Source organism: Mytilus californianus, unplaced genomic scaffold (genome assembly GCF_021869535.1).
Source record: "Mytilus californianus isolate M0D057914Y unplaced genomic scaffold, xbMytCali1.0.p SCAF_3, whole genome shotgun sequence".
In the NCBI taxonomy this organism is placed as follows: domain Eukaryota; kingdom Metazoa; phylum Mollusca; class Bivalvia; order Mytilida; family Mytilidae; genus Mytilus; species Mytilus californianus.
This window is the reverse complement of record NW_026262679.1, coordinates 118,388,328-118,400,955: the sequence shown is the minus strand read 5'-3', so window position 1 is coordinate 118,400,955 and position 12,628 is coordinate 118,388,328. Positions and strand designations below refer to the sequence as shown.

General features: G+C 31.4%; 1 protein-coding gene across 5 annotated transcripts in view; it reads right to left on the bottom strand.

Moving 5' to 3' along the window:
* LOC127735953 (myotubularin-related protein 10-B-like) overlaps positions 1 to 12,628 on the bottom strand; it is a 50,227-nt gene that overhangs the window by 22,847 nt on the left and 14,752 nt on the right. For 3 of the 5 annotated variants that reach the window (XM_052246412.1, XM_052246414.1, XM_052246413.1), the window contains exons 2-7: positions 8,597 to 8,638; positions 6,930 to 6,993; positions 3,895 to 4,034; positions 3,103 to 3,178; positions 1,787 to 1,813; positions 468 to 550 (exon numbers count right to left, since the gene is read on the bottom strand). In XM_052246412.1, coding sequence (XP_052102372.1) covers positions 468 to 550; positions 1,787 to 1,813; positions 3,103 to 3,178; positions 3,895 to 4,034; positions 6,930 to 6,993; positions 8,597 to 8,638 — 432 coding nt within the window. The remainder of the gene's footprint in view (positions 1 to 467; positions 551 to 1,786; positions 1,814 to 3,102; positions 3,179 to 3,894; positions 4,035 to 6,929; positions 6,994 to 8,596; positions 8,639 to 12,628) is intronic. The other 2 variants (XM_052246415.1, XM_052246417.1) reach the window with 1 other exon arrangement.

The window sequence follows — 12,628 nt, the reverse complement described above, 5'->3', positions numbered from 1 at the left end:
GATATTATCTTACCTTACAATGTATCTCTATATACTTAGTATAACTACCGACAGTTGTTCCTGGTGATATTATCTTACCTTTCAGTGTATCTCTATAGACTTAGTATAGCTACTGACAGTTGTTCCTGGTGATATTATCTTACCTTACAGTGTATCTCTCTATACTTAGTATAACTACTGACAGTTGTTCCTGGTGATATTATCTTACCTTACAATGTATCTCTATATACTTACTAAACTACGGACAGTTGTTCCTGGTGATATTATCTCACCTTACAATGTATCTCTATATACTTAGTATAACTACTGACAGTTGTTCCTGGTGATATTATCTTACCTTACAGTGTATCTCTATATACTTAGTATAACTACTGACAGTTGTTCCTGTTGATATTATCTTACCTTACAGTGTATCTCTATAGACTTGGTATAACTACTGACAGTTGTTCCTGGTGATATTATCTTACCTTACAATGTATCTCTATATACTTAGTATAACTACTGACAGTTGTTCCTGGTGATAACTTTCTTCTCCTGCCTCCAGATATAACTGAAAAAGAAAGTAACAATATCAATATGACACTCTTCTTTCACTTTGTAAACTAAGCCATGTTATAATGATGTCACAATCAAAATAGCACCTTCAATTGTATTCTGAACAATGAAGTAGCTCAAAATTGACATTTTTGTTGGTGTTGCTTCCGAGGAAATATGTAATATCATTCTAAAAGTAAGTTTTATACATGGTTCAATTTTTTTGATTGTGAAAGTTTGTGCTTCATCAACTCAAAATGGCTGCCTTCGAAACATATCTTATAGGTGGGCTAAGATGTACAAATGTTCTGAATTTTCCTGTTGTAATCAAAATAATACAATCATGTCATGCTCTATGCTCTAGTCATTATATTTGTCAACATTTTACATCTTGCTAACCCTCTGTATAAAGATTTTGAAATACATTATGCCTACCCATGTAACATTCAAAGTATCATTAAATTTATGGACAATATTTGAAACAGCATCTTTTCTACGTACTCGATTATGGAAAGGCTTATTGGTATTTTAACAGTATTAAGATTTCATTTTACTGCAAAACGGAAATAACACATCATTTCTTTGATTACAACAATATTCAAATGATACAATTTGGAACAGCTTAACACAAATTAGAATAGAAAACAGTTAAATTTTTCTGTTAGTTTCAATAAATTTTATAAATTTGTAGCTATTGATTTCACTGCTGGAGGAATCTGGAAAACCTAGGTTAAAAACCTATAATTACTAACAACCATAATGACTATCATACCAAGTCAATATGACAATCCCCCAGTCAATAGGACAAACCCCCGTTAGCACCAAAGTACTACTAACAACCTCAATGTATATTATAACCAGTCAACATAAGCAGGTTAAACATATGAATGATTATCACTTCTGTGTAAGTACAAAGCTCACCAAAATTTTCCCTGAGCAAATTTAAATGAAAAGTTACTGAAATTTTTGAACTGAACAAAATATCAGACACAAACTTTTCATCAATGTGAAGTTGCCCTGCTAGTTATCATAGTAAATTTTTTAATTTAAGAATAAAAAATGTTAAATTTTCACATTAGATTGACAAATAAGCTGGATAACTTATATGTCAACCTTTTAAAGTTATTTGATAAGTTATCAAGCTATTTTGCTTTATTTTGGTTATGCTTATCATTTCTTATTAGAGTGCTGATTACTAGGCCAATAACAATTCAAAAGCATATAAAATGAGCTTAAACAACAATGTTATTACTCTTTGGTGATGGATCATCGTCTATTTCTGAAAAACAATTTGTATACATTCTCATCAATTTACTAGTACATGTAAAAAATAAATCATTTCTATATTTGTTAACTGTTTCAAAGACATGTCTGCATCTTAGTCTTCTTCAGTGGAAAACGTTTTGTCCTTTGCTACATAATTATCATCAGTTTTAGCATTTGATTATTAACAAGCATTCTGTGAGTATTGCATGGCAATACATAGTCCCCTACCGGTTAAAAATTCATTGTACTGGAACCAAATGATAACTTGAAGCATGATGAAAAGTGTGGAAAACTGATTATTTAAGTAAATTTTCTAAGTCCAAGGACCATAACTCTGCAAAAAATCATCAGACCGGAACAAAATTTGAACTTCATCTGTAACATGTCATGATAAAACTATATACGAATTATCAAATAAACATCTTCAAGCATGACAAAAAAAAGTGAGGAAAACTGATTATTTGAGAGAATTTTCTCAGTCCAACGACCATAACTCTGCACAAAACGAACTTGATCTGTAACTTGTCAATACACCAAATATCAAATCAATATCTTCAAGCAGGAAGTAATAAATGGGGAATGTATCCATTGGACACAGATGATGCCCCCGCTTGCACATAACGTTATAAAGGGACATAACTCAGGAACTGTAAAAGTGACGCTTACCAAAATTTGTACTTGATCTGAGTTTTGTGGTAATAAGCATTGTTTATAAGTTTCATAACATTTAGTTGAGGCAAACTTAAGTTAGAGAACAGAAACAAATATTTCAGCAATTTTTCCATTTGTAAAGGGACATAACTCTAGAACGGTAAAAGTAACACCCCCAAAATTCGAACTTGATCTGTGTTTTGTGGTAATTAGCATTGTGCATAAGTTTCATAACATTTGGTTGAGGCAAACTAAAGTTAGAGAACAGAAACGAAAAATTCAGCAATTTTTCCATTTGTAAAGGGGCATAACTCTAGAATGGTAAAAATGACACCACCAAAATTCAAACTTGATCTGTGTTTTGTGGTAATAAGCATTGTGTATAAGTTTCATAACATTTGGTTGAGGCAAACTAAAGTTAGAGAATGGAAACCAATTTTGGGACGTACATGTGCACAGACAGACAAGGGTTAAACTTAATACCCCCTCCAATGATTTTCAGGCTAAACATATATTAATCAATACATGAATTTGACCATCCAATTGCAAAAGAATCATCCTTGTACAATGTCTGAATGAGTAGAACAATTATAAATGTGAAAATGATGTGCCAGTTATTAACAAGAGGCATATATACCAAAACCTTCTTACCTTGATAAATAGTATCTATTGAAGTTAGTGGAATGTCAAAATCACCCATCAATAAATTCCTTTGTCTACTATTTGACTGAAAAAAAAAATGGCAGCAATAACAGAAATGTTTGTTGAAAATATTACAGATTATCAAAATGTTTTATAAAAAAAAATAAAACAAGTTCACTATGTGAATTATTTAATTATAAACACTATGTAAAGTTCAAATGCAGAATCATTTTAAAACAACTGCTTGAATTCTCATTTGTGACTAAAACTGACAAACTGTATGTCGAATATATTCTAAAGTCTAATATCAATGAATTTGTTACAGTTTCAATCTTATAATTACTGTAAACCCACAAATTTTTATTGGGACTTATTTTTGTTTATTTCGTAGATAAATGTTATCCATAAATCAAAACCCCAATTTAAGTTTAACCTTGAAGAAAAATTACTTTCACTTACTTCAAACCAAACCAGGAAAAATTTATCGCCACAAAATCAATTTTTGAGACAAAACCACGATATTTTTCCCCTTGAAAATTAATATTTCTACAGTAAGTTTATGCTACTGACTTCCACATAAATGTGATTTACCTACTGTAAATTCAGAAATTTTTGCATGCATTTTTCTTTTTAAATTGACAAAAAAGTAAGATTAATTATTGCGATTTCAGGAAAGGATGTATAAAAATAATGCTATCAAAATTGAAAATTAAGTTTTCTAATACTGTGAAACCGATACAATTTTCTGAATTTTCAGAAATGCTAATTTGGTTTAATATTCTGACAAGATAATATCTTTACCCCTTCATATGATGATCTATCCTCAGTGACAAACGTAACTTTGAAGTTAGTGACAAACAGTTTCCCTGAGACTCCAGACTTTCTGTCAGTAAAGGCACTAAAACTTAATGTCTTGTCTGCCTCTGCTATCTTGCATTCTCCTATAAATGTAAACAATAGGTTAAGACTATTTTTAATTCTTTGTTTTTAAAAATAGGAAGTTGTATTATGATCACAACTGTCAATGAGACAACTATCTGACAAAACATTAATGACCAAGTACAACTCAAGGCTTTAAAATGACTTTGATTTGGAACACTTTAAACTAGTATTGGCAACCAGTATTCAAGAATCACAATGAAGATCAAGTACTCATGTGCAAATTTCATACTCAGATACTCTTACAAATTGTTTTTGACATTACCCCCTGACCAATATTTTCCATCTCAGTTAACATCATTTGAAATTTCCCCTTTTTTTTGAGATGAAAAGTGTTAACCCTAGGTTTAACAGCAGAAATAAAAAAAAATTAATAATGCCCCCAATAACATCAGCTGTCTGGGCTTATTTCAAAGATGTTCAATGATAATAAGTTAAGTGCAAACTGTGCGATAATGAATAAATATGATGGCATTATAGCATATAGAGCTACAAAGAGTCGCAAAAATCACATAATAGCATGAAGTCTATTAATAAGGAGTACCAGTGAAATCAGTTCCATCAAAGGATTTTCTCATCTACTGGTCCAATCACAAAAATGATCATTAGACACAGTGCTAGACAACGTATATGAAGTTATTGACAGTTCACCTTTGTTGATACCTTGATTGTGCATTTAACTTACTGTTTATTTGAACCGAAACATGTGCATCGCTCTTAATGAACTACTTAGATGATAAGAGAGTGAGTAAAACAACACACAATATCACTAATACTGTTATTTCCATTATTATCCAAGTATTTGATCAGTACTGGCAAGTATATGAACAGATTACATGAGTATAGATTCTGTAAAATATTACCATCCCTACTATATGTGTACAAACTCTTAATTCATCAAATGTGTTATATGTTTCTCACTTATATTTGATTCTCATATTTGTATGTAACCAATAAAACAAGAGTACACACACTGCAATGTCTCATCTGCTTTATAGACCATTGATTTTATGTTGATAGTCCTAAATATAAAGCTTTACTACGAGTATCACATAAATTTCACATGATCCAAGAAAATGAGGTCAAGGTTAGACAAACCAAACTGGAAATACATGTACACCTTACAATCATTCCATACACCAAATATAGTTGATCTATTGCTTATAGTTTCTAAGAATCAAACTTAACCAGGAAAACTTAACATTGACCAATGAACCATGAAAATGAGGTCAAGGTCAGATGAACCATGCCAGACAGACATGTAAACCTTACAATCAATCTATGCATTAAAAATAGTTGACATATTGCTTATAGTATCTAAGAAACAAACGTAACTATGAAAACTTAACATTGACCAATGAACCATGAAAATGAGGTCTGGGTCAGATGATACCTTCCAGACAGATATATACACCTTACAATCATTCAATACACCAAATATAGTTGACCTATTGCTTATAATATCTAAGAAACAAACTTAACTATGAAAACTTAACATTGACCAATGAACCATGAAAATGAGGTCTGGGTCAGATGAACCATGCCAGACAGACATGTACACCTTACAATCAATCTATGCATTAAATATAGTTGACATATTGCTTATAGTATCTAAGAAACAAACTTAACTATGAAAACTTAACATTGACCAATGAACCATGAAAATGAGGTCTGGGTCAGATAATACCTTTCAGACAGACATATACACCTTACAATCATTCAATAAACCAAATATAGTTGACCTATTGCTTATAGTATCTAAGAAACAAACTTAACCATGAAAACTTAACATTGACCAATGAACCATGAAAATGAGGTCTGGGTCAGAAGATTCCTTCCAGACAGATATATACACCTTACAATCATTCAATACACCAAATATAGTTGACCTATTGCTTATAGTATCTAAGAAACAAACTTAACCATGAAAACTTAACATTGACCAATGAACCATGAATATGAGGTCTGGGTCAGATGATACCTTCCAGACAGACATATACACCTTACAATCATTCAATACACCAAATATAGTTGACCTATCTAAGAAACAAACTTAACCATGAAAACTTAACATTGACCAATGAGGTACTTACTGACGGGCAAGGGTAACACTCAATGGCACCTCCTGAAGACGGGGCCAATAAAACCTTTGTTAGCACGCTCACATACCCCATGCCCCCAAACTGTCACTGGGCAAGCAAAATTTCATTAGATTTTGAAGATCAAAGATTCTTAACTCCCACAAAAATCAACTGATAAACATTTCTTGTGGATATGCACATCTACATATTATGTCCTCATTGACTACAAAGTTTAATTAAATTCTGTTGTGTGGTTTCAGAGGAGTTGCCATGACAAACTGTTGCAGTAGTATATTTAGGCCAAAATTCTAAGTTCAAACGAGCAGAACTACTAGAAAAAAAATTTAATCATAATTTCCATTCGATATGCACATCTACAAAGTATGTCCTTATTATCTACAAAGTTTCATGAAATTCTGTTGTGTTGTTTCAAAGAAGTTACAATGGCAGACTGTCACAGTAGTATATTTAAGCTAAAATTCTAAGTTCAAAGGGGCATAACTAGAAAAAAGTTTCATGAAATTCTGTTGTATGGTTTCAGAGAAGTTGTGATGACAAGAACAGGACTGGCTGATGGATGGACAGACGGAAAAACACCAGGTAAAAAACATACCCCACTCAACTTGGTTCCATGGGGTATAAGTAGGGTTGAACTGAAGTTACATGTTAGTATGAAGTTTCAGTTCATGTTTATTGTTGTAATTGTCTTTACAGTTAAACAACAAACTTAAGCCATTTAACTTCCTTGGTCACTAAAAGGAGAACTCCAAGCTAACTGGAAAACAGGTTTTCGTTAATTTTTTACTCATATCTTACCAGATAGAAGTCTAGGAGACAGATCTGTTTGGAAGAATGATGAGGCTCGCTCCTTCATGTCATCCTAAAAAGGGAAATACACAATTTAGTATTCAAATAACTTCTCCTAAATGATTTAGATCTACAAACATGATGATTTACAAGATAAAATATAAAGTATTGTGTTTCAAACCAACACTATCAATTAACATACTTTGACAAAAACATTTCCTTTACAGTCAGGAAATTTTAAGATTTTAAGCAAGTACTACCCTAGTATGTAAGCAAATAAACAATTCATGTGATTTCAAGTGTTTCATGAAAGTTTACAAAAAAGTAAAATCACAAAAATACTGAACTCTGAGGAAAATTCAAATAGGAAAGTCCCTAATCAAATGGCAAAATCAAAAGCTCAAACATGTCAAACACATCAAACGAATGGATGATAACGCCTTAATAAACAGCTGCGCCATGAGCGCATGATACGCCCGTCGTCTTGTGTGTGAATTTTTATGCAATAAGCATAAATAGTTTCTGACATACGGCGTGAATCATAAATCGTTTTTGAGATACGGCGCGACATGTGAAAAACCCCTCCCCCTTTTTTTACAAAATACTCATTAACTCAAAAATAAAATTTTGAATCATCACCAAAAAGTATACAGATCTTAAGGTTAAGGTGATATTTTTACACATAATCTTGAATTAAATACCTCCATCTTTGTATAAATGTGGTCAGTATACATCCTTCCTAATATAAGTACTTCTTACCAGGAAATTGTACAATAAAGCATTTTTTTCAAAACAATAAGAATCTACTTCCTCAAGTGGAAGAATTTATCTAAACTAGGTTATAAATACCCACAAGTAAAAATATTCAGTAAATTGATAAGGAGTTTAAAACGTGTACTAAATTGAACAAAGATTTTCTATATCTACCTATCACTTCAAATATTTATAGAACATTATTAAAGGTTGTAAATTGTGTACCACACTAGGAATATATCTTCCTTCATAATGAGGAAAATTTTTGGATATTTCATTTCCATAAAAAAAGTACACTGTAGCAATTATTTATAAATAATTCTAAATGACACTTTTGTTTTTTCCCTGTAGACAAAGCCATGTTCTAATGTGAATAGAATATGGGGTGCATATGCATAATGTCACTATTAAAATTGCAATGTCCATTTTTTAATTGTGAAACAATTAATTTTCTAGATTGTTTTTGCTTCATCAAATCAAAATGGCTGCCTTTCAAGTTTGCCTTATAGGCTAGGTGTGCTTCAAAGTACAAAAGTCCTGAATTTTCTATTAGAATAAATATAATTCTTTCATGTCATTCTCTATACTCATTTTAACATTGCTATGCATTATATTTTACACCTGAGTGTAAGGATATTGAAAAATATAATGCATAGCAAAGTTAAAATGAACGTAGAACATGGCAATATAGAACTATTTCTTTAAATAAAAATAAGTAATATACATCTAAAATATGTTAATCAAATCTATAGTGATATTTCCCTACAGTACATATCAACTTAAATATTAATGTTACAGGTATATATATTTGATTGATATAATTTTGGTTACTTCTATATATATATATGAACATGTACGTGTTAAATAAAAACAAAATTCAATTCAAAAGAAGAAATATAAGGTTTAATTAAGCAGCAACTTACTTTTTCGTTGTCCTCATCCTCGTCAATGTAGGACTTGAATGTCTGAAAAATAAAATTTCAACAATTACTTCCTTCTAATAATTACCCTCTGTTTATGAAAATTATTTACTCAGAATGGAGTAGAAGCATTTCCTTTTATGGTAAGACTAAGGATTAATCGTACTTTTGTTGTTTTTCACATATTAAGTTGCACAATATATTCATTTCCAATTTTATACATGAAAAAAATTAATTACTACAATAAAAGGGAAGAATTTCAAAATTAAAAATAATAAGTATTAGAATTGAAAAAAAATGATATGAAGTCTAGTGGCTCTTAAGAGACTGAATTGTTCACTTTGATCTATGCCAAATATCACCAAAAGCCACTTTCCAGCCCTATTAAACTTATATAATCACATTAAAGTCCTCCAACATTTAACCTGACTCTTCAGAGGAATTTTCAAAAAGATTTTCCTTACATTTTAAAACTAATCAAAAATAAGAAAGACTTATGGCTGGATTCTGACAATGGTGATGAAATATATACCCTAATTTTCATCTGACAGAAATGAAAAGAGGAATTTTGATTACAGACCTTAGGCCTCCATACAGTATATCATTCCTATCATGGTCTTTCACGCTGGCAACTCATTAGAATTTTATGAAATTTGCCATATGACTCGATAGGAACCTACATGGCATCAACAAAAATCAAAGGCTTTTGTCTCATTTAACATTTCTATAAAGTTTGGAGGGATTTAAAATATTAGTTTCAGATAAATTTATTTGAAAATCCATTCATCAGAATCAATAAATGAGTCTAGAACAAAATCAGATACTTTTCATTAATTAATAACAACTTGAATGTTTGGTTCAGATTGACAAAATATAAGCCACCCAATCAGTACAATATGGGGAAAAATCTGAATAAAGGGTTTTAGTCCAATAAAGTTTGATAAGATTCTGCATTGAAGTTTAATAGCAAATATCTTTATTGATTTATATTAGAGTTAACAATTGATACTCTAAATTCAAAGTTCCTGCAATGCTTTTATTTTGTAGAAAAAAATGTGACAGACCTAAGTATTCACATCTCACATTTCAAATTTTTTAATATATAACATGTATTTGTATGATTCAGTGCATTAGTTGCATCAATTGATCTCTCATTTTATCCTGCGATCAGAAATCACAACATAAATGCATGCAATTATTTTTGAACTTAAAGTAATAACACTGATTTATCAATTGGTGTTAGAGAAGTTCTGTATACATAATACTATAGTTATAATGTTTGCCTTCCTGTTTATCTTTTCAGTAGAAATTTCACATACTTCCTGTGAATGTGATATGTTATGTATTTTAACTATTAAGTACATAGATATGATCAATGCAATAAATTTCAACTATTTCCTTAAATAGCTGTAGCTACTTTTAAATGAAAAACAGGCATTCTATTTATATAACAATTTTCTTGTCCTTTATGGAATTTGATATTACTAGTAATAGCACATATTTTATTGTCGCTGGTAAATATTTTCATAAATATTCTTGTCTCAGGGAAATTTAGAGCCTGATATAAATATTAGAGGCTATTTGTCTATTGTTGAAGACTGTAAAATAAATTACTTTGTTTATTTTGTGTGATTTTTTTTTTTTGGTTTGCTGTCTCACGTCCTACATTTCCTTTTTCTTGTAAAGATTAGGATCAGGTATGAACATTTGATGATAGATCAGTGACACATCCAGTATGAGAATTCCAATCAGGTTTGAAATTTGATAATAGATTAGTGATACATACAGTGCTAGAGTCAATTATGAACATTTCATAATATATCAGTGACAAATTGGTGTAAAGATCATGTATGAAATTGAATGATAGATTAGTGACATATATATGAGTGTAAACATCAGGTATAAATATTGGATAATACATCAGTGACATATACAGTGTAAGGATCAGGTATGAATATTGGATGATAGATCAGTGACATATCCAGTATTAGGATCAGGAATGAACATTGGATGATAGATCAGTGACATATCCATTATTAGGATCAGGTATGAACATTGGATGATAGGTCAGTGACACATCCAGTATTAGGATCAGATATGAACATTGGATGATAACATTGGATGATAGATCAGTGACATATCCATTATTAGGATCAGGTATGAACATTGGATGATAGATCAGTGACATATCCATTATTAGGATCAGGTATGAACATTGGACGATAGATCAGTGACATATCCATTATTAGGATCAGGAATGAACATTGGACAATAGGTCAGTGACATATCAATTATTAGGATCAGGTATGAACATTGGATGATAGGTCAGTGACACATCCAGTATTAGGATCAGATATGAACATTGGATGATAACATTGGATGATAGATCAGTGACATATCCATTATTAGGATCAGGTATGAACATTGGATTATAGATCAGTGACATATCCATTATTAGGATCAGGTATGAACATTGGATGATAGATCAGTGACAAATCCATTATAAGAATCAGGTATGAACATTGGATGATAGATCAGTGACATATCCATTATTAGGATCAGGTATGAACATTGGATGATAACATTGGATGATAGATCAGTGACATATCCATTATTAGGATCAGGAATGAATATTGGATAATAGATCAGTGACACATCCAGTATTAGGATCAGGTATGAACATTGGATGATTGATCAGTGACACATACAGTATGAGGAACAAGTATGAACATTGGATGATAGATCATTGATACATACAGTATGAGGAAAAATATGAACATTGGATGATAGATCAGTGACACATCCAGTAATAGGATTAGGTATGATCATTGGATGATAGATAAGTGACACTTTTAGTAATAGGATCAGGTATGAACATTTGATGATAGATCAGTGACACATCCAGTATTAGGATCAGGTATGAACATTGGATGATAGATCAGTGACACATCCAGTAATAGAATTACGTATGAACATTGGATGATAGATCAGTGACACATCAAGTATTAAGATCAGGTATTAACATTGGATGATAGGTCAGTGACACATCCAGTATAAGGATCAGGTATGAACATCGGATGATAGATCAGTGACACATCCAGTATGAGGATCAGGTATGAACATTGGATGATAGGTCAGTGACACATCCAGTATTAGGATCAGGCATGAACATTGGATGATAGGTCAGTGACACATCCAGTATTAGGATCAGGTATGAACATTGGATGATAGATCAGTGACACATCCAGTATGAGGATCAAGTATGAACATTGGATGATAGGTCAGTGACATATCCATTATTATGATCAGGTATGAACATTGGATATTAGATCAGTGACACATCCAGTATTATGATCAGGTATGATCATTGGATGATAGATAAGTGACATATCCAGTTTAAGGATCAGGTATGAACATTTGAAGATAGATCAGTGACACACCTAGTATTAAATCAAGTATGAACATTGGATGATTGATTAGTTACATGTCCAGTATGAGGAACAAGTATGAATATTAGATGAAAGATCAGTGACACTTACAGTATTAGAATCAGGTATGAAAATTGGATGATAAATCAGTGACACATCCAGTATGAGGATCAGGTATGAGCATTTGATAATAGATCAGTGACATATCCAGTATAAGAATCAGGTATGAAAATTAGATAGTAGATCAGTGACATATCCAGTACTAGGATCAGGTATGAAAATTGGATGATAGATCAGTGACACATCAAGTATGAGGATCAGGTATGAGCATTTGATAATAGATCAGTGACATATCCAGTATTAGGATCAGGTATGAAAATTAGATAGTAGATCAGTGACATATCCAGTATTAGGATCAGGTATGAAAATTGGATAGTAGATCAGTGACATATCCAGAGGTTTGGATATCCAATCAGGTACATATAATATCCAGTGTGAGGGCCAGTGAATGTATGAGTATGTGTGGGTGATAGACCAGTGACACACACTATACAGTGTAAGGATAAACATGAATTAATGTGATTGATAGATCAATGACACCTGTTTT